Source organism: Cryptococcus neoformans, chromosome 5 (genome assembly GCF_000149385.1).
Source record: "Cryptococcus neoformans var. neoformans B-3501A chromosome 5, whole genome shotgun sequence".
In the NCBI taxonomy this organism is placed as follows: Eukaryota; Fungi; Basidiomycota; class Tremellomycetes; order Tremellales; family Cryptococcaceae; genus Cryptococcus; species Cryptococcus deneoformans.
This window is the reverse complement of record NC_009181.1, coordinates 43582-65248: the sequence shown is the minus strand read 5'-3', so window position 1 is coordinate 65248 and position 21667 is coordinate 43582. Positions and strand designations below refer to the sequence as shown.

Genomic DNA, 21667 nt, shown 5'->3' with positions numbered 1-21667 from the left:
GCACCCAATGGCTTCCCTCCTGCCGATCACCCCGGACCGGCACGTGATCCGTATTGAATGCCGAACGGGCGTCTCAACTGGTAATAACAACTCCCAAGAGAACTACTTTTGCCGTCTCAGGTCTGACAAGAAGTGTCAGGAAACCGAAGAAGGAGGGACAAACGGTGCTGGTGTTTTGGTAAGAGTCAAAAGGGACTCGGCCACCCGTGTTCATTTTATGTGATTTTGAACGCAAAACTGACAGTTGTTCGTATATCCGATCCAAAAATCAGTCCGGTGGACACTTCACCACACGAGCTACATATGAGTCAAAGAACAAGCAATGGTATAGGTTCTGCGAGCACATGGGTTTCCAGCACCGGTAAGCTTGCTCTGTTTTAGGTCTGCCAATGGCATGAGGGGAAACATTCACCTGATTCGATCCTATAGGGACACCGTAACTCCTGCCAATGCCATAATGTACATCTGGGATTGGGTGCTCCGATTGCCTCGCAAGCATGCAGGTGAGGATATTACTTGCACATGAGCCGTACTGTATAGACTGACGATTAAAAAGCTTTGGATAACTTCAATCCAATGCTTAATGCTGAGGGAACCAATGAGCAGACAACGCTTCAAGCGGGGTCAACCAGCGAGACTGAGGCAACCGGCGAGCAGGAGGCCAGTGGGGAGGAGGCCAATGATGCAGAGCGACGCAACGTCGCTGTTCGTCAGTTGGAAACGTCCTTCGATCTGAGCGCGGTAGGAGCAGGATCGCGAGGTGAGTTTGTGTACCATTTGTCTGCGGAGGCCGGGAATTTCAGCTGAGGCTTGTGTTTCCATTTAAAAGAGGCAGCTGTGGGCCGCCTGCTCAATTGCGAGCTCAAACCCAGCGCTGTAAAGGTTTACGTTGCGGCGCTAGTGGATTTGGGGGAAGCCCTTATCAAGGTGGGTTTGACTTGGACACTTCTGCCCAACTCCCCCATTGAGCAGACATTTTCAGTGTCTTGTTCCTGTGATCAAAGGTCTTTTCCCACCCTGTATAGAAGCTGTTTTGATTCCTCTGGTCGACAACGTGTTGAGCGTGTACAATCTTGCTTATCTTGATCAACACACTGATCGGACGCTGAACCTTTTTAGATCAGGCAGTGCATAAGTTCAGTCAAGAAGCACGCTCACTTCACAGAGAATCAATCGCTCTGCGGTCTGAAATCCTTGCAAAAGACCCAATCGGCGTGTACCCTCCTATTCCTACTCCACCCCAAAATTTCATATGCTTGGATCGTTGAATAACTACACGATCGCCTTTGTAATGGTGAGTGCAGTAAGTTCAATACATATATAAGTCCATGATCCTGACTCCATGACTGGCTCTTCAGACCTTGGAAGAGACTGAACGTGGTGCCAGAACTTCAACACAGTCTGGAGCTCAGCACTTGCGAAACGCGATGGGTTTGGCAGGACCAGAACATAGTCATCTTTGGCGTAAGATCCACGTGAGCTATTAGTTCGTCGTCCTTGGACGCAACACGCTGACAATATTATGGACACCAGGCGATCAACCACTGGCTATGTCTTCAAGGTCGAACAGCACTGTGGGATGAGCTCAAGTCCCAATACTTGGCTGCAGTAGGAGCAAGACAGGCGCATCTTTTGCAGCAAATGTGGATATCGCCTGTGATGGGGGGAGAGGATCGAAATCCTCGAACGTTTATTTCTCGTGGGAAGTAAGTATTGGTTTTCTCGAAAGGACGTTTCTCCCAAGGCTCTAGCCCGTGCCAAGGAATGGGCTGACCGCTACGGGAAGGCCTACCGATCCGACGCAAACAGCTGGTGTCACTGTAAACTCTCAGGTATCCTCAATGCCCCTTCACACTTCTTCTTCACCTCCGCTGCCTCCGTCGACCTCCGCTCACTCACCTGAGCGACAAGGGAAGTCGGGGGCTAAGACTACAAGGCGTTACAAGGGCGAAGATCGCCGAGCAGTTGATGATGCTCTGGTCAATACCGTAGCTGCCATAAAAATGTGAATTGTCACCACTATATCAACCCTTCTTGTTTGCCAGCAGTACTGATTGAGGGTTTCGATAGTGAATATGAACAGAACGAACATCACGTCATCATCCTTGGTGATGAAGGCGACAGCGATGGCGCCGAAGAAGTGGTGAAGTCAAAAAAGGAGGGAAAACAAAAGAGTGGAGGTAAGAAGGAGAAGAAAATGCACAAGTTTGAGCTGTGCAAAGGTTTATGGCAGGAGGTAGAGAAGAGGCTTCAAAAGGACGATAGGATCGTCAATCTGGGCGCCAACAATCGTTCTTACTGGGCTGCTAGGTTTCAGCAGCTCAGGAGCGAATGGTATAACCCTATTGACCAGGTCATAGATAAGTCCGGCAGGAATTGGATCGACAATAAACTGCAGTTGAGCGAAGAGGACTGCTAGCCAGATATCTTCAATACTGACAAAGCAAAAATCAATCAACAATCGGCGACATGTGGATGATTTCGCAGGAAAACTCAGCAAAAGCATTCAGACCCCGGCGATCAGGCGCTATTCTCTCCAGCCGGAAGATGAAGAGGCCAATCGTAAGGTTTTGCAAGATGAAAAGAGGGTAGAAGAGGACATTGTCAAGTTCAGGGAGGGGGGTTACCGAGCCGCTGTGTCCGTTTTATTATCAGTCACTGCCGACAGAAGGTGAGAATGTATTGGCCATTTCTGTGACGAAGAATGTATGGCTGATGCAAGAGTTACATGCATGTGACACTCTTCCCTACTTACCAACTTTGATTTTGCAAATGTTAGAAAGTGAGGCGAGGCTTCGTTGTTATATAACAGGGATGGTGCATAGTGGGAATCTGTGAAGATGAATTTTCGTATAATCCCCTATATCCGCCGTGCAACCACTCCACCTACTTTTGACCACATTACACTGCGTATCCCAGGCACAAAAGATGCGCAACAGCATCTCCATTACTCATCCTATTGCAGACAGTGCTGTCGAGTCAACCGATCACAAGATGTATTAAATGTCCTCTCCAACCCTCTTTTCTTCCTTTTTCATTACTAAACCTATTTCTTGCGGTGCTTGCCCATCACAGCTTGTGACTGACAAGATGTGATCCCTAAACCATGAATGATGAAGATCATACGTCTTTGCATGCATACATCCACAAATGCATACGTCCACAAATGAGCAAACAATCAAAGCTTTGCCTTTTTACTGCTCTTCTTCATCCACCCATCTACCAACTCACTAACCTCCTTTGCGATCCCCAAGCTCGCCTGATACCCCGCCGGCCCAATCCCATAAGCATGCACTACGCCAACCTTCCTCCCACCTCCTACCTTCCCTCCCTTCGTAGCCAAACCTGTCTTCACTTTTTCCCCTATCACTCTCTCCTCCACCTCGCATCTCAGTCCGGCCTCACGTACAGGCCTCAACCCCACATTATGCGCAATCACCTCGATATCCTTCCATGTGCCCTTTCCGCCCTTCCCATCCAAGCGCGGGCAGAGGGTATGGCATTGTTTAAGGATCTCCTCTGCGACGTCGGGATCGACGTTGGTAGACCAATCGTTAGGGAGGTAACATCCGCCGAGAATGACGTGTCCGTCCGGCCCTGGACGGGGGATGATATATGCCTTTTGTCCTGGTTGAGGGAGAGGGTCTCCAAGGCCATAGCATTCTTTCACCGGCGCGCGCACGAGGACTGTCTGTCCTTTCGCTGGGAAGACGGTAGGGTCTTCGACTCCAAGCAGGGAACGCGCCCCCAGGCCGGTAGCATTAATCACCAAGTCTACAGGACCAAATTGGGGGAGAGAGTATGCTTCATCGAGTGAGGAGAGTCGGGCGCGGAGGATGGGGACGCGCACCGAGCGGAGGGTAGAAGCAAGGTGGAGGAGGTAGAGCGGAGTGTTGAGCGTGTAGGCTTCATAAGTCACACCATATTTAAATGGGGCATGGACTTCCTCAGGTTTGAGCATCCTGTACTGTGTTTATTAGGTTAGCTATTTTCTTTCTATATACCAGGGGAGGAAACACCGAGATTGTAGAGACTCACTCCGAACACCACATCCTTGTACCAAGGCTCCTTCCACGCGTCTTCGCCTTTCCAAAAATAATAGTAAACACGCCTCTCACAAAGGTGGGGCACCTCCTTGGCTAGACGAGCGAACTGTTCAAATGTATATTGATCCCGACGTTGCTCAGCTTCGTTGACCGCAAGTGAGTACCAGTTCGCTCCCTTATTTCACCACATGTATTCCATGGTCAGCTCCCTCTTGGCCAATGAATGGGATTCTGCGATATCTCTCCAGACTATTTGTGTAGTACGGATGGATGACGTCTATATGGGGGATGGAACTAAACTCACAGCCCAAGGAGAAGCGAACCCAGTACTATCCAGATCTTCAGGTAAATCCTTGCCTACCACAGCGACTTTAAGACCTTTTAAAGTGAGTTCGTTGGCGATTGAAAGTCCTAGGACTACACATATTCATGTGCATTTGGCATTGAGCGGGTCAGGCCAAGCGGATCTTTGCATGGCATGAAGATGAGGGGGGAAAGAGGGGCTCACCTCCTGAACCGAGGATGACAGCGTCGTATTTTACCATTGTGTTATAGTGTTAGAATTGATGAAGTCGCTTGAGGGGTTGTGGGGGAAGTTCGGTATGGATATTGATAGATATAGGTGATGGATGTGCCCTTCCTTTTGTCAATAGACCCTTTTGTCAAGGCGAGATTAGACATAAGGTTGAGATTGCGAGATTGTGAGATTGTGAAAAAAGTGCGATGCGGTTTAAATTTGGGTTTAAAACAAGAAATACTCTTTGCGGTTATCTTCGGCAATCTTGGGATCGGCCAAATCCGATAGGGCGGTAAAACCAAGAGAAATACACGCGAAAGGCACAATTCTTTCGCACTAGCCGTGACGATGTATACAACTGCTAGTTGTCTATCAACGGGCACGAAGCATTGAAGCATGAAGCATGCTTTCTTGTATGAGTGTAGATAGGTAAAGGCCCAAAAACCATAAATACATGGACAAATACAACCAAAGGGAACAGATCCTTCAGATCCCAATAGGACAATGGACAGACGCTGTGACAAGCAGAAAACAGTCCAAGGATACGATACGCCAAAAAGAGTATAAATCCCTCAAACAATGTTGAGAAAAAAAGTGGGAGTTTAAATGAAAAGACCCGATATCCCCATCCCCCTATCCATTCAAAAAAGATCCCCTTAATCCGCTTACAAATTCTCCACCGCCACTTCCGCCTGCCACCTCCCCCACCTCTTAATCGCCCTCAACGCCACCGGCAACCCCACCACACTCACACCGCCTAGCACCAGCACCACCACAATCAAGATCGTTGAAAAGAGGGTGATGACGGGTTTGATGAGGAGAAAGTAAGAGAGGGAGGAGTAGGAGTAGTGGTCGAGGAACATGGCATATGAGCATTTTGTGAATCGTTTATCCCATTGCTGGGTAGGGGTAGCGGTGAGGTTTTCTTCGTCGCGGAGAGAATGGATGGAGTCGGTGGAGTGGTGGGAAGGGGAGGGCGGGGCAGAAGTCGGGGAAGGAAGAGGGGTCGGGAGAGGTGAAGGAGCGAGGGGGAGGTGGAAGATGGGGTGATAAGGAGGTAGTTTGGAGGGTAGTAAGGGGTGGTAATATGTTTGCATTATGGTCTGTAGCGATCAAAATCGACACCGTACCGCATCACATCAGCATCAAAGTCTTGTGTTATGATATGAGAGCATAGGCGACGTACTTCGAGACGAGCAGCCGATCGGGCGATGAACAGGGTTATCCACCAAACAACAGCGCCGATAGGCAGGGTGATGAGTAATGCTGTGCCTGCAAGTGTACCGACGACAAGAGGCGGCCATACGAGCAATGCCTATTATAATAAAGCGGATAAGGGCATGCGTCAGTCAAGATCGAGTTTACAGCCCAGAGACTTTTTTTTTCAACTTGAAGACTTACAAGAGGAAAATTCAAGAATATCAAATGGAAGGCACTCGCCCAATAATCCCCTTTCCCTACAGGTCTCCAAAACCGTTTCCATCCATCCGACCAAGTACCAACTTGCTCCCCTTCCTCAAGCTCTCCGCACCACACACCTCTCCACCACCCTCTCCTCATCCGACTTTTCCTCCTCAGGGAACCATCTCCTTCTCCTTCAGCATCATCATCCGCGTCCGACACCCTATCGCCAATACCCCCGCGCGCAGCAACAGCCAAAAGCGGAGTCCTTTCATCCGCCGGACCCACCGCTGACAGATACGCACCGTGACCATGCGGCGGTTCAGGATTCGCCGTTTCTGTCAAGAGTGCAGAGCGCGCACGCCGATTATCAGGCCGAGAGGTGGTCGTGCTCGTACGTGGTCTTGAGCGTTCTGCCGATAACGCGGAGAGCGTCCGTGCGCGATGTCGGCCCGAGGGCTCAGCGAAAATGGAAGTATACCCAGGGATGAGAAGTCTGCTCGATGTCGGTGCAAGCATATCACCACCACCTCCAACACCTCCATCTTCTTCAACATCTGCACCGGCGTCGGCGTCGTCATCGTTACCAGGGATATGTTGTATAGGGAAAGATGCGTATGGTGGAGGTTCTTCCTCGTTCGGTCTTGTAGGATCGAGGAGGAAGAGGCGTGAACCGTCGGCGGTTAGGACGTAGATCTGCTGTGAGGGGGATGCCGATGCCCTGTTTTCTCCATTCACACCGTTCAAGCTTGCGAGAGAATCATTGACATGGACTGGTTCGGAAGGAGATCGACGGAGGAGACGAGGTGGTTTGGGATGATATGGTTGGGAAGCGGAAGTGGAGTGAGCGTGGGGACGGGTCATCCGAACGAATGATTACTTGTCCTTCCTGAAATGTCTTGTATATATGGGTAATGTGGCGATCTAATCTGCCTTTCGCAGTTCGCCGGGACAGTGCACGAGTCCTGGAGGTGTATTATGGGAATGTGCAATTCTCCGTGCTCGTATCCAGGATCCAAACTTGTCGAGGTCGTTTGGTCCTCTGCTCGTAGCCGCTGCAGTACTCGCTCGCTGTGGCGGTCGTGGATCTCTCCTTTTTGGCAGTGGGTATAGAAAAAGTGGGTGGGAATGAGAAATAAAACGTGCGGAAGCCCACGGAAGACGCCACCCGGGCCGTCATTGTAACGCGCAGAGATCGGGACAGTCTGGTTCAGCGAAGTCTCTGTCGTAAATGATGACGACATCATTTTGGTTCCAGCATATTTGCCATTGACCTCTGAAAAAGTCGGGATATTGTCCCGTCTCACCACCCATCGACATTACTCAGACATGCCCCGCCCGCCCGAAGACCCAGATGTGAGAAACAGCAAGACATTGGCGTACATCCTCCGCCACGGCGCTGAGAAGGAGGGTCTCTATATCCGTTCCGATGGGTTTATCAAGCTTGCCGATGTCGTGCGTCTCTCTTTTCCTCTTTCACTCTATCCGTCAATTAGGGTGCTGAAGTTGTGTTTCTTTGATCTTTATGTTCTTTTTTATATCATTATCTGTCCCCTAAACTACTTGTAGCTGGCAAGACCAAAACTTAAAGGCGTGGACGAACCCACCATCCTCCACCTCGTGCAGACAAACGCTAAAAAGCGATTCGAGCTATTTTGGGGGTATGATCCCTCGCCGCCTAGACCGAAGAAGAAGCCTACGCAGGGGAAGACGAAAAAGCAGTTGCAGAGGGATCGTGAGACGGCGGCGGCCGCTGCTGCTTCTGCTGCTGTTGCTGCTTCTGGGACAGGAGAGGGGCAAGAGAAGGGGAAGGAGCCCGATGCAGCGACGATAGACATTATCGCGTCTTCCCTTGCTTCCACGAACCTTACCGCACCATCGTCTTCTTTGTCTATAAACTCCACCGCGCCTGCCCCAGCCCAGAGTTCAACGTCAGTGGACCCTCCAGAACTCCCTCTCATTTCCCTTCCCGACCCACACACCTCTGCCTCCGATTCTGACGCCAACGCCAAAGCCAGCGCCAGCGCCAATAGTGACAACCCCAAGGGCGAATACTTTATTCGCGCAACGCAAGGCCACTCTATCCAGCTCGAGTCGACTGCACATCTCGAACAAGTGAAAGATGATGAAGAAGGGAAAAGAAAGGTAGGCTTGATGGTCCATGGCACGAGATGGGAGTTGTGGGATACGTTGAGTAGGTTTCTTCTCCGTCTTTTATATATATATCGACCGAGATGCTAATGGATACCAACCAAACAGAAGAACAAGGTCTCCAAAAGATGACCCGCCAGCATATCCACCTCGCCCCTGGCTTCTCGGGCCCCATCACCCCTCGGCCCAACTCCACACTGTACATTTACCTCGACCTGTCCAAGCTTGTCGCCGCTGGGATCCCGGTGTATGTCAGTGCGAATGGGGTGGTGCTTACCCCTGGTTCCAAGGGCGGGGAGAATGGAGAGGGGGCAGGAGTGGGGAAAGAGTTTTGGAGAAGAGCGGTAAGGAGGAAAGAGGGGAAGAGGTGGGTTGTGTGGGAGGATGGGAGGGAGGTGGAGAGGGAAGAGTTATCAGGTGAGGAGTAGGAAGTAAGGAGGGAAAAGTAACGGAAGAATGAGATGAGTACAACGAGTACGCCGTTTTGTCCTGCATAAGAACCGCACTGTGACAAGAGATTTTACTTTTAATGACAAAACTATAAATTCTTTAGACGTTCGAATCGTTGAGCAAGTTCTTCTTCTTCTGTCAGCTTTGTTTCTCTGGGAATTTCCACTTTTTTCGGTGATCCTTGAGATTCCTTTTCCTTTTCTCTGCTTTCCACATCTCCACCATCGCTATCCCCGTCCTCGTCATTTTCATCCTCCTCATCTTCCTTCCCCTCTCCCTTGACCCCGACCCCAGTCCCGCCCCCGTCCTCCCCACCCTCATCTTCGCCCCCACTCACACCCCCACCCAACCTCTCCGGCACCCAATCAACCTTGTAAGACTTTCCAATCTCCCATAAATAAGCATCCACCAACTCTTCCCCTGGCGTGAACAGTTTGAGCTTGTGTGCGACTCTGGCGGGGACTGTAGATGGGGGTGGTTCGGTAGGGAGCAGGCTGAGGGCGAATGTTCTCCCAAACTATGTGTTTTTTTGGGTTTTTAAATCAGTGATGTAATGGTGAAAATGTGTTATGTCAGCGCGGGTGTTGCAGTGAAAGCGCCATTCGACGACTATACACGCCGGACGGTCAAGAGACGAGTAGGCTTACCCTGTGCATGAGGATTTCCCGCAAGACTTGCAGTTCTTTAAGTTCTGTACGTGGTGCAGCGTATACGATGGAGCATACGGCGTCGGATATACTTGGATCCGGCTCTGTCGCTCTGGTGCCGAGTACGAGTTAGTTGTCTTTAGGGCTTGGGCTTTCCTTTGACCAAGGTGTGCGAGAGAAAGACGTACGGCGATGCTTCGAGGATGTTGAACCGGGCTTGCAACATCTCGAGATATAACTTGGTAGTAGACCCGCGTTAGCCCATCCGATTCCACTGGACGGGACACAGAGACGCACCTCCAAGAGCTCTAGCAGCTCGACATAGATGTCATCCTGTATCAGGCCTTCCACTCGCAGGCGACAGGTCTCCACGCGCCCCTTGGCGAGGAGGTCTGCGATCTCACGGCGGGATGATTTGGCGAGAGCTGATTTTTTCTGCTGGACTGTGCGGAGACGCTGGATGGAGAGTTTTATTTGCACCTTTGTGCGGGGGGCGTTCCACGGCGGCATTGGTAGCGATTTGGTGGAAATATGTGGATGGTGGAAAAAAAAAGAAGAGTCAACAACAACAACAAAACCAAAAATCGCGTCTTGAATCCTCATCTCCCCATCTCTCGTCCCCATCTCAACTCCCGTCCACACCATCCATCCACTCCTTTTCACCACCCACCATGCCAGCACCGCAGATGATGGGCATATACCCCTCGGAATCCATCCAGGAAGTCGCACAGTCGCTCCCGCTCGACCCCCTTGGACCCGGTGCTGCGACACTCCTCGCAGGCGACGTCGAGTACAGACTCCATCTCATACTCCAGGAAGCGAAAAAGTTCATGGTCCATGCCAAGAGGTCGACGTTGATGCCTGAAGATGTAGAGCATGCTTTGGAAGCTCTCAACGTCGAGGTGTGTGCTTCTCTTAGTTTTTCTTCGTTATGTACTGTGGGCTGACTGATAATGTATGACTCTAGCCGATCCTCATCCCGCCTCGTCCACTGGCACTCCCGTCGTTCCATCCCCTCAACTTACCCCCTCCCGCAGCAAACATGCCTCCACAGACAATATACACCACCACAGACGACGAGATCGACTTTGCGTCATACCTGAAAGAACCCCTGCCGGCGGGTATCGCAAGCTCAGCAGGTGTAAAGTGGAAAGCTCACTGGTTGGCTGTCGAAGGCGTGCAGCCCGCCGTACCCGAAAACCCTGCACCTTCTTCGATACATGCAGGAGCAGGAGGAGGAGCGCAGCGAGTGAAAGGCGCTCCCGCACCAGCGAGCACGACGCTGAAACCCTCTGCCCGGGCCCACCTTCCTCAAGAACTTCAACTATACTTTACCCGCCTCACTACCGCCCTCGTCCCCCCCACCGCGACATTACCAGAGAGCGAGCCGGAACGGCACCGTCTGGCAGCGCTCGCGTCTTTGCGCAACGATGTGGCCGTCGCAGGGATGTTGGTGTACGTGGTGAAATGGTTATGTGAGAGTATACAAAAGTGTTTGATGGCGCCGACAGCGAGTATTGGGCATCTGGTAGATGCTGTCGGGGCGCTATTGGCGAACGAGGGTTTGTTCATCGAACCATACGTCAGTCCTATTTTTCCTTATCAAGATACATGTTCTAACCAAAAGGGAAAATATAGATGCATCAGCTCCTCCCTCCCCTCCTCTCTATCATCCTCACCGTCCCTCTCGGGCCCCACCCACCTCAGCCCGCCTCCTCCTCCCAACCATCCCCTACCGAAATCCGTTCCCGCGCATCCGACGTCCTCTCCAAAATCGCTTCCACCTACTCGCCCTCTTACCCCGGCCTCATCCCCCGACTTGTGTCAACCCTCACGAAAGCCCTTCATTCCCCGCCATTCCCCTCGCCTTTGGGCGCGGCGAACCCCCCGACGGGGAGGTATGAAGGTGCGATCTTGGGTCTGGGCGGGTTGGGACCACAAGCGGTCAGAGTAGGGATATGGGGGGAAAAAGGGGAGGGAGTGAAGAGGATCGATGAGTTGGCCGGGAGGCTTTATAGTGAAGCTGGGAAAAGGAAGAATCCGCTTGTACGAGCTACTATCGTGAGTCGCATCGCCTTGTTCATTTCCCCTATTCCTTAGTCTCCCCAACCCCACTGATCCCTCTCCAACAGAAAGCCCTCGCCCAAATAATCCCCCCGAAACCAAGCAACACTCCAACCCCATCCCTCAACGTCGAACAAGTCACAGAAATGTTTGGACCCAACATTGCAGCAGGGCTGAGTAAAAAGGGATGGACGGCTAGCGAGATGGTGAGGATGAGGGAGGAGGAATTGATGAGAGCTGGTTCTTCAGACGTCAGTGAGAATGAAAGGATTGGAGTTGATGGTGAAAGGCAGCTTAGAGAGGCTGGGCAGGGCGGGGAGGTGGAGGACGAGAAGATGGAGGTCGATACGCCTGTAGTTTAAGAGTGTATGAACGATGAGGAAAAGCGAAATGCGAAGAGGGAAGCGGGGGAGCGAGGGAGCGAGGAGCGGAAAAAGTTGTACCTATAGGTCCATCACAGTGGAATGGATCATACTCATATACGGTTAGCCGGCTTGCTCGTGTTAACCGACTGATTGACTGGCTGACTGACATAACAATTGATGAAGGCTCAACATGGTCCATGGACAAAGTCTTAACCCTGAAGGCTAGGACTAAATGCTCTGTCTATGGGTCACAATTCCAAAGGTAAAGCAACAAATCGTCTTATACGCATCCATGTATCATAAAGCAAATTTAATATCTCGATAAGTAATCATAAACCCCGCGATAATGGCGACAGATAAACTCTTAGCGCTGGCTGGCACTATTACCTTGTTCGCTGGCCCAGCTCCGAGTGGCGGCACTAATGAGACGAGAAGCCGTACGAGCAATAGTCTCTTCTTCTACGCCAGCTTGGAGCTGCTCCTCCGACCAATCAGGGTGTTTCGCGCTCAACTCTGTGAAAACTTAGTTCGTGAGCTTGACGGTATCTTTCATAGATTGCTCAACGATAGACTTCCTTTCCTCGGCGGTCCACTCTGGATGTTCCACTGCAATTGTTCGGTCGAGCGATCTACATTGCTCCACGATCCAGTCTTTATCGGGCTGTTGAGAACCTACTATGGGCTTGGTGGATTGCTGGGAATGCGCTCATCTTATTGAGTGGTGGTAATGAATGCGTGTTTGAAAGATGAGAAAATGTGGACGGGTCATGCGCTGCCCCAGGTTATATGAAAGGTTTGGGATTGGCATTTGCTAGACAATATTGAGGGTAGGGCCTGGCCTTTCCCTAAAGATAAAAGAAAGAGGTCAAAGGGAAGAAAAAAAAAGTTCTTCTTGTCGTCCGAATTACTGTAGCGAGTGTACAGCAAAAATCCTCCCTTGGGCCAACTTGAAGGTGTTTGGATTTTTGGCAGAAGAGAACGGATTGATTGGAAGGGCCAAATGATGAAGGAGGATAAAATCATAACGTTTGCTGACTTCCACCACCGTTTATTCAAAGACAGGCGAGGATCTCGTCATGCTGGCTGTCGTCGTGCGATTGATTTTTGAAAAGATTGATATGTCACATAATAAATGGGGCCTATAATCAGGCTAGCGCTACCAAGTGTCCAAACATGACCCTCTCTTCTCATTCCGACCTTCTTTCTCACCGTCATGACCATATCACTATGTTTGCGGTTTAAGATTTTATGCAATATCACCCGATTCCACAGAAATAACAACCATAAACACGCTCTGTCCTGGGCATTCCCTGTGTGATAAAAGGTTCAAAGAACAGGAGAATCGGTGTGAAAGGATGGGCTGTTCCCGGGGGTTAAGCGCTAACACCCAAAGGAGGATCTTTCTTGAACAGTCGTGTTTATCGATTATCAAGGGATTGGCTCGTCTCGGTATTACATGAGTGTGAAATGGAAAATAACGGCAAAGATCCGGATATAGGTGTGCTTGTTTGTTGTATTCTGAGCACATGATTTTCGTGTAAGAATGCCTACCCTACACTTGAACGGACAGATAGAAAAGCAGGAAAAAGATCTTTGAGATTCAAAGAACGTTAGTCAGCCAACCAGAACCAGCAACAGAGCGGAAAGGCCTACTTCCCAAGTTGATCAAACATGGACAAAGAACAGCTAGCTTTCCAGGAGGTGGAACCTCGCCTAACCCTTTTCGTCCGCTTACGTCCGTTATCATTTCCTTCACCGTTCCTTGGTCCTTCCTACACTTGCTAGACAAACACTGACACGCTTCATAGGCCACTCGCCTTACATCCTCCTCCCCATTCTAGCCACCACTGTCTGGTTCGGTGGTCTCACGGCGCTCATGGTGTTATGGGTCGATGCCGGGAAACCTCGTTACGACTCGGAAGTGGCAAGCATAGCGTTCATAAGTGATATAGGTGGCGCGAATGAAGGACTGTTCTTGGGGATATGTGTGATAGTCATCATGTGGGTGTTTAGGCCGCTTAACGAAAGTATCGACAGCTGATGTGAATGTAGACTGTACTTTTCATCGGTATGTGTCATTCGGTGGTTGAGATGGAAAGGAAGATTGCCGGAAAATATAGGAAGGAAAGAGAAAATCTACGGTGAGTTTAATCTATCAATGACGATGGAGAGAAGGCTTACAGACAAGCGTAGGTTACCTCACCATATTCTTCTGCTTTGTGGGTTGTGCTGGACTCTTCGTCCTGGCAAAAGTAAGCAATCTCGTCTCAATCCAAAAGCACCTTGTTGACACATGGCGTGCAGTGGAACTGCTACGACTACCCCACCGTCCATTGGGACGGTACACTTGTCTTTATCATCGGTGTAGCCTTATCGGCCATTTTTCAAACGCTTGAAGTGGTGCGTATCCTACGCATGTCGGTCGAATAATCGCTGATCCGGAGATGGGATGCCAGTGGCAACTCAACAAGGGACACGAAGAACGCAAGCACCTCAAACGAAACACTTACTTCAAGCTAGCTATTGTTGCTGGAGATGTCATCCTCGCCACGGCCTTTGGTGCAACTTACATGTATGTAAGTACATTACCAGATTTATTTTCATTCTTTTCCTGATCCCTGCTGAATGCGTTTGCACAGTGCCATGGAAAAGCTACTGCGACCAATGGGCATACCACTTCCCAATGCGACGACGTGTCCTCTAAAGCCGCCATCTTGGAATGGGCAATTGCGTATGGGTTGAACTTGTACTTTTTGACTTTGGCGGCAGATTTATGGCCAGCTTGGAAGAGTAGTAAGCGATTTCTGGAGCGAGCTGAGTTCTCTGAGGAAAAAGGACGGAGTGAAGTTTGAGATTTGAAAAGATCGAGCTCGTATGCCTCTTGTTGTACAGTGCAAAGTGCGTAAAAACACTATCAGACTTTGTTTTTTGGTGTATCATGGATATCGGTCTGTGATTTGAACGTTGCGTTACCCCCAGGCTATAGAAATTCGTCAAAGCACAAATATATTATGATGGCACAAAATCAAATGAAACAGACACGACTTTCAGTTTCCTTCTGGTTGGCAGCTATTTAATTCGGGAGCAAATCTGGCAACCAAATGGCATTTATCATGTACTACGTACTTTCTATCTCTAATCCACTACAACATGTGTGGTAGTCTAAATGGGAATCACGCATCTAGAGGCAAAGGAAGACCAATGCCATTATAGAAAGGAATCGTCAATGTGTGCGTACATATGCCAATAAAAGGCGTAAATTCAAGAAATAGGGTCTACAACAAACCAAATAAACACTGAGTAACTTGACCAGTCAGCTTCGTCATCTCAATTTGTTACTTCATAAAATAAGCTTACCGAGCTTCATCACACCGCCCTAGAACAAGATACTGATAATCTTCTGGTACTTGGTCTCCGCCTTGAATCTCTCTGCGTCAAGGGCCTCCAACTCATCCAACTCCCTCCTGCCTGTTGTGAAGTCCATGTGTTCCAGGGGTACAATCTTGGTCTTCTTGACAACCTTCCATCCAATCCAGCAGCCAACGAAGATGGGAATGGTGATGTAAGTGGCGAAGAAGGATGAGGTATCCCAGTTACCCTTGAGGAAGACTGTGAAACCGCTGAACTAAAGTTGGGGATGGGGGATTAGTTTAAATTCTTGAGATGCAAAAGAGAAATGCTCACGATTGTGACGAGGGTGAAGAAGATGAAACCAAGCCAAGAAAGGTAGGGTTGTAAAGGTGCACGGTAAGGGAAGTCATCTCGACTAATACCTTGCTTCTTGAGGCCGTAATAGAATCGAAGGTACGATAAGAGGATAGCCCTGAAAGAATACGGCAATTAGCTGTTGTTCATTTGGTCCGGCAAAGATATCTCGACTCACCACCAGGTAAGAATACCAGTGATTGCAGACAAGTTGTACAACCAGTTGAAGGCCTCCTCAGCTGCCTCACCACCAGTGTTCAAATATGCAAAAGCTCCGAACAAAGCAGTCACGGTAACACACCAAATCGGGAGACCTCGCTTGGTGCACCTTCTGAAGACTCGGGGCAACTGCCTCTCCAACGCGAGAGCGTACAGGGTACGAGACGCGGCATAAAGGTCTGAATTACCAGCTGACCAAGCGGCAATGAGCAAAACGGCATTGACAATGGAAGGGAGGGCCTTGATGCCTGCGTTATTGATAGCAATGACGAAGGGGGAAGCAGCGGCGGTACCGGAACCGTTGAGAAGGTCGGGTTCGGTGTAAGGAACAAGGACAGAGATGACAAAGGTGCCCATAACGTAGAAGAAAAGGATTCTGAATAACTGTGTCAGCTTAAATTGCGCGATCGCCATATCTGTAATAAAAGACATACCGGAAGAAAACTTGCTTGATCGCGCGAGGGACGGTCTTTCGAGGGTTCTCAGCCTCACCAAGAGTCGTGGCGATGATCTCAGTACCAATAAAAGAGAAAGCAGCCTGTACGAAGACGTTCCAGAAGGCAAGGAATTGACCCCATCGACCTGGAATAACGCCAGCACCGTTTTCAATGGTGACTTGGGCGAAAGGACCAGGGTTGCGCCAGTATCGGAATCCGATGGCGTCGTGGTTCTGTGCATTCAACTTCAGACTTTGTAATAGAAGAATTGAGTTGGGAAACTTACGGGCCCACCACCGCACATGAGGACGATACCCAAGATGATTAAACCGACTATGGTAACGATCTTGATGGAACTGAACCAGAACTCAGCTTCACCATATGCTAAGGCCAAGTTAGCAAATTTCTACAAAAAACTGCACGGAGCAGATTATTCACCTCGAGCGCCGAGGAAACTATTTGACGCATTAGCTTGCGATGGTCATTATGCATTGTAAGGTCACCCACTTGATCGCAATAATTGACACGAAGCAAACAGTGATATAGACAGCGGCATTGGTGGTGGCATCCCAGTATGAGATAACGATGGTCGCGGCAACGATCTCAGTAGGGATCGTAATGGCGTATGAATACCAATAGTTGATACCGGTGGCGAAACCGAGAGCGGGGTCGACAAATCGGGCAGCATAATGGGTGAAAGCACCCGCAACTGGATAAAGAGATGCCATCTCTCCAAGTGCTACCATCATCGAGTATCTACAGATCACGTGAGCACATGATCGGGTGGAGTTGGAGGTGGAGGTCGAGAGAAATTTGACTTACACCATTAGGCCCATGAAGACATATCCTAACCAGAAACCGACGGGTCCACCAGTAGCCAGTGCAGAACCTGATCCGACAAAGAGACCTGTACCTATAGCGCCTTTGGAGATGTCAGTGCCACCCTTCAATAATGGTAACAGCGGACAAACATACCTCCAAGGGCGATCATCGCCATGTGTCGCTGTTTGAGTGTTCGGTGGACCGTCCCTTCTCCTGGGTTACCACCGGCTGCAAACCACTGTTTAGCTGACCAAAATATAATCGCACGTCTTTTGAGTCTTACTTACATCCTTCAAAACCACCCTTCTCTCCCAAAGCAGGCGTCACAAGCACCTCATTGCCGCTCTTGCCATTGATCGGGGTCATCGCGCCTTGCGACCCTCCACTTATTGACTTGTCTTTCTCCGTTTCGTATGGTATCGACATCTTTGCTGTTATGCGCGCTTATACTTGATGCTGGAAAGGAAGATGAGAAAGAAATGGAGTTGATGGAATGGGTCTTGGAGCTCCTGGTGGAGTATGCAAAAAAGGATTTATCATGTAGTCGCGAAGCGAGATCCGGGTCGAAGCGAGGTGAGGCACACTTTTTATTTTTTTTTCCGAGTCTTTTATATATGTAACCGCGCCCATTTGTAACGGTGCTGTACTGTAGGTATGGCTAGGGCTTAGGTGGACGATAAAGTCGTGTGACTAGAGTCGACTCCCACTTGAATGCATAGACGAAGCTAGAGAGGAACGGATGGTAATCATACTGTGCAGAGTCATTACTCAACGAACTTGTAACTATTTACCAAGTCGCGTGCACCACGCGGATGTAAATAAAAACTATCTCCCGTTGGAAATTTTCCGGATCGGATCATTCGCGGGCGGCCGACAGATATTGAGTAATAAACGCGAGTGTTCATTCATTCAGCGTCGCGTCCGGCCTGGCATGTGATCTGGCGGACATCCGTCGGCGGCTGGTTTCACGTGGAGACCCTATCGCTGATAAAGTGGGATCTGCCATATGGATTTGAGCTTCTTAATTAGAAGATCGCATAATACGTAATAAATCCGACAATCAGCCATCATGTGAAGAGTGAAGGACATCGACTTCCGCTTATGTTACTACGGGCAGTATCAGCACATGGTAACTTGTGCAATGAACCTTTTTTCTCCCTCGGAAATTCCGCTCATCCGTTTCATTATCCCCGACACTCAGTTTTATCTCTCAATGTCAACCAGAACATATACAGTCGATGGTATACGTACTGTTTGCTACGTCAAGCCAAGTAAGCTTACTTTACTGGTTGGACAGAGAACGCTTGGGAAGCAATTCATTGCCTAGGCCTTTTGACTGTGTGGACAGTAGTAGTGGATTTAGGCGGACAGTCTGATGATGATGGCTGCCGTCCGTCCGCCGAGGATCAGTTATTTCCCTACTGTATAGTGCCGGAGGAAGAAGGAGTAATCGCGGATATGTGCATGTAGAGAGTTACTCTTGCCATCTTCCCAGGTTGTCGAGCTGCCTTATGTGGGCATAAGTGCTTACGTTGAGCGATACCCTGAGACTACCGGTACCGACGCACTCTTTGACCTTTATACATGAACATATCCGCCCGTTTCTTCATTTCTGTTCTTCAGGTTCCGAAATAACAATGCACACTTCTTTAGACTGCAACACCGTAGCTGTGCTTGGCACATCATCATCAGTAATTATCGACACTTCATTTTCCAACACAGAACGTATTTGTCCCATCATTAGATCGTTTTCCAACCGGTTATTCCGGCCCCGCCGGTGCAGATCATAGACCATGATCTCCCTTCTCTCCTCTCCGGGCCTGCCTGCTGTCAGTCTTCTACTACGCACTTTTGATCACTTTCGGCTGCTTGGCGCTTTTTCCTCGACCACAAAATCGCCTAAGTAACAAACAACATCAATTCGTTCTCCCTTATTGCCCTCGATTCAATGGGCGAATTGATTGCGCACCGCAGGAGCAGAAAATTGGCAGAAAAGAATGAACATGTTCACGCTGTCATTCATGCTTGTCAAGAAGATCATCCCGATCGGAGACAGCGGCCATGTCCGAAGTTTGGACCATTAATGGTGCCCCGGTTTTTAGCTCCGTGCCTTTGTAACTTCACTGGGCTGCCGGATTTATTTTCAGCCGTTCTTTTGGCTCTTTGACTCGGCATTTCAGTTAATCCACCGCCGTAAAACTCATTACCGGCAGAACGAGCAAGATGGATCCCTTTTTACAGTCAATCAATAACGAGCCATACAATACCTGCGTTGTGGATTCACTCCGTAAGCAAAAGGTAATCGAAACACATATTACAACAACTCCAATTCGTTGTCGGCGAGTCTAACAGGCCAGCTTTTCACGGGAAGCAGATCAACAGACCCAAGTACAAAGTGGAATAATCATGACTCCACAGCCGAGTTTCCATCCGGAACCAACAATTATTGAAGAGAAGCAAGGCGCTCAACTCGATCTCAACGAGACCGACAAGCAGTCATTTGAAGGAGGCGGATACACTGCAGGTACTGACGTCGAAGCCAGGAGCTCGAAGTATGCGGATAGTGATGCCGGGTTGGTACACAAAAAGGAGCTGAAGAAAGCTGAAAGAAGGCTGCTTTGGAAACTTGGTTTGTCCTTACCTTGTTGACCGGTTGGTTGTCATCTGACGTCTGTTTCGTAGACGCTGCCATCTTACCGTTTGCTACTTTGATCTATCTCGGAGCGTATCTTGATAGAGGAAACATGTGAGAGCTACAGATATCCATACATTCAATCCGCTCATACTATAAGCAGCGCCAATGCGAGGCTTCAAGGTCTGCAAGAGGAAGTCCTAGAGGGTAGTGACACGAACTACTCCATCGCCCTTGCCTGTTTCTTTGTTACTGTAAGTGGGCCCTTTTCCTCCTGAACTCAATTAACAGCTCTTCTCAGTATATCGTTTTCTCAGTATGTTCCTATCTTACCGCGTAGGGGCAAGCCTTGACAATGGTAGATACCCGGCACTCTCCTCGCCAAATACTATCTCCCCTCCCGTTCTATCGCATGTGGCGCGCTCATTTGGTCCATCGCGGCAACGTGCCAAGCTGCTGCCTTCAACAAAGCTGGTCTCTACGTATGCCGTCTTTTCGTCGGAATCGGTGAAGCTATGTCTGGCCAGGCGACCGTTTTGTACCTCTCGTTCTGGTATACTAAGCGCGATCTCGCTAAGCGTGTTGGGTTATTCGTGGCAGCAGGGACAGTATCCGGTGCTTTTGGAGGGTTGATCTCTTTTGGTGTATCGAATATCACCAACAGCCCGATACCGCAATGGAGAATCCTCTTTCTGATCGAAGGTTGCCCTGCTGTTATTTTGGCTGTCTGTGTATTTTTTTTCATGCCTACCCGGCCGGAAACGAGCAAGTACCTCACAGAAGAGCAACGAACCATCTGTCTGACGCGGCTGAATGGGGAGAATAATGTCGAGGAAGTGGGTATCGATTGGAGGGCAGTTAAGAGGGCTGTGACGGATTGGAAGGTGTATGTTATGGCTGTCGAGTGAGTGATTCTGCGCTGCATTATCGAAACAGTTCAACCGATCTGACGTTAGTTAGGTACGCTTGCATCAATCTAACCCTCGGTTCTGTGAGCGGATTCCTACCCACTATCATTAAGGGTTTCGGTACGTCATGTTCATTGTTCAGCTTAGTACCTAGCATTTATAGCTCACCATCTATTTAGGATACTCCAATGCCCGAGCCCAGCTGTTCACCGTCCCTCCTTACGCAGTCGCCTTAGTCTTCATGCTCTTACTGACCACTTACTCTGATCGTCGTCAAACCCGAGGGATCCCCATCGCTGTAGTCTTCATCCTCGGCCTTGTCGGCTGGGCCGTTCTTCTCTCTGTACCCGCTACGACCCACTACTCCGCGAGATACTTTGCTTGTATCTTGATCGTTACAGCGGGATATGCCAATCTCCCCCTGCTTGTCAGCTGGCTCAGTGGAGCGACAGCGAATCAGAGTCAACGAGCGACTGGTTTGGGGGTGATTAATACTATCGGCCAATGTCTTTCTTTGACTTCAGCTTTCCTGTACGTTGCTCCAAGTTGTTCTCTCTTTTTATGAAGACAATGCGCTGACTTCTTTTTTCATATCCAATTAATTCTAGATTCCCCACGGCCGAAGGACCACAGTACACAAAAGGAGCATCAATCAATATCGCATTCAATGCACTTGGTCTGGTCATCGCGTTGATCATGACAACATACTTCCGATGGGAGAACCGAAGGCGTGATAAGAGGGAAGGCGGAAGGCCGCCGAGGGGGACTTATCTCGATGTGGGGGACAAATACGATTTGGCACCTGGTAATTTATTTTCTACCTTTTAGAGGGAAGTGATATTGGAAAAGAGACTGACTGACGAGGGACAGGGTTCCGGTATGTTGTGTGAGCTTGTTTGGGGATTACTGAGTATTGAGATATCATGCAAATGGTTTTATTTATCTCTTATTAATAATTATCGAATCCTACTAATCACATCTTTGTAACTTCGCCATGAGGATGAAGGTGAAGGTAGCCGATCTTACGAACCGCTCGCCAAATGGTAAAAATAATGCCAAATGGGAAACGGGATGCTTCTATAATTGGCCGAAGCTTGCAGCTCCAAGGAATTAAGACTGACTCACCATAACAGAGTCAAGATTGTAATATGTGTATTCGTTTCTTTCCACTTCTTGCTCATTACGCCCTCTCATCTCCTTCACCCATCTATTATTGTGAGATGTTACAAGGTTTCGAATAGGTAGTCTCCATTTTAGAGTGGTTTTCGATTCTCATTCGGACTGTTTGAGTCAAAAAATTGAG

The 21667-nt window shown here is 49.3% G+C and overlaps 9 protein-coding genes across 9 annotated transcripts; 5 read left to right on the top strand and 4 right to left on the bottom strand.

Annotated features, from left to right (window-relative positions):
• Positions 1–1252: 1252 nt before the first annotated feature.
• Positions 1253–2419, top strand: CNBE0260 (hypothetical protein; the record flags this gene model as incomplete). Its single annotated transcript, XM_770214.1, has 5 exons — positions 1253–1294; positions 1359–1399; positions 1620–1706; positions 1787–2005; positions 2071–2419. The coding sequence occupies 5 exons, from the start codon at positions 1253–1255 to the stop codon at positions 2417–2419; spliced, it is 738 nt and encodes a 245-aa protein (XP_775307.1).
• A 759-nt stretch (positions 2420–3178) lies between these two features.
• CNBE0250 (hypothetical protein) lies at positions 3179–4591 on the bottom strand (the record flags this gene model as incomplete). Its single annotated transcript, XM_770213.1, has 4 exons — positions 3179–3967; positions 4039–4221; positions 4351–4463; positions 4555–4591. The coding sequence occupies 4 exons, from the start codon at positions 4589–4591 to the stop codon at positions 3179–3181; spliced, it is 1122 nt and encodes a 373-aa protein (XP_775306.1).
• A 637-nt stretch (positions 4592–5228) lies between these two features.
• CNBE0240 (hypothetical protein) lies at positions 5229–6828 on the bottom strand (the record flags this gene model as incomplete). Its single annotated transcript, XM_770212.1, has 3 exons — positions 5229–5666; positions 5750–5878; positions 5965–6828. 3 exons carry the CDS (start codon positions 6826–6828, stop codon positions 5229–5231), a joined length of 1431 nt encoding a protein of 476 aa, XP_775305.1.
• A 465-nt stretch (positions 6829–7293) lies between these two features.
• CNBE0230 (hypothetical protein) lies at positions 7294–8543 on the top strand (the record flags this gene model as incomplete). Its single annotated transcript, XM_770211.1, has 3 exons — positions 7294–7419; positions 7534–8158; positions 8224–8543. The coding sequence occupies 3 exons, from the start codon at positions 7294–7296 to the stop codon at positions 8541–8543; spliced, it is 1071 nt and encodes a 356-aa protein (XP_775304.1).
• Positions 8544–8653: 110 nt separating this feature from the next.
• Positions 8654–9722, bottom strand: CNBE0220 (hypothetical protein; the record flags this gene model as incomplete). Its single annotated transcript, XM_770210.1, has 4 exons — positions 8654–9082; positions 9213–9324; positions 9401–9450; positions 9510–9722. 4 exons carry the CDS (start codon positions 9720–9722, stop codon positions 8654–8656), a joined length of 804 nt encoding a protein of 267 aa, XP_775303.1.
• A 161-nt stretch (positions 9723–9883) lies between these two features.
• Positions 9884–11638, top strand: CNBE0210 (hypothetical protein; the record flags this gene model as incomplete). The annotated part of the gene is made up of 4 exons (XM_770209.1): positions 9884–10114; positions 10180–10794; positions 10851–11273; positions 11345–11638. 4 exons carry the CDS (start codon positions 9884–9886, stop codon positions 11636–11638), a joined length of 1563 nt encoding a protein of 520 aa, XP_775302.1.
• Positions 11639–13312: 1674 nt separating this feature from the next.
• CNBE0200 (hypothetical protein) lies at positions 13313–14493 on the top strand (the record flags this gene model as incomplete). The annotated part of the gene is made up of 7 exons (XM_770208.1): positions 13313–13376; positions 13450–13642; positions 13694–13782; positions 13835–13893; positions 13946–14041; positions 14098–14217; positions 14281–14493. 7 exons carry the CDS (start codon positions 13313–13315, stop codon positions 14491–14493), a joined length of 834 nt encoding a protein of 277 aa, XP_775301.1.
• Positions 14494–15017: 524 nt separating this feature from the next.
• CNBE0190 (hypothetical protein) lies at positions 15018–17250 on the bottom strand (the record flags this gene model as incomplete). Its single annotated transcript, XM_770207.1, has 10 exons — positions 15018–15266; positions 15326–15464; positions 15525–15941; positions 16000–16235; positions 16289–16386; positions 16441–16457; positions 16510–16758; positions 16825–16924; positions 16978–17052; positions 17112–17250. 10 exons carry the CDS (start codon positions 17248–17250, stop codon positions 15018–15020), a joined length of 1719 nt encoding a protein of 572 aa, XP_775300.1.
• Positions 17251–19230: 1980 nt separating this feature from the next.
• On the top strand, positions 19231–21192 carry CNBE0180 (hypothetical protein; the record flags this gene model as incomplete). Its single annotated transcript, XM_770206.1, has 8 exons — positions 19231–19453; positions 19507–19570; positions 19620–19710; positions 19758–19772; positions 19819–20360; positions 20417–20484; positions 20544–20895; positions 20973–21192. The coding sequence occupies 8 exons, from the start codon at positions 19231–19233 to the stop codon at positions 21190–21192; spliced, it is 1575 nt and encodes a 524-aa protein (XP_775299.1).
• Between the last annotated feature and the right edge of the window lie 475 nt (positions 21193–21667).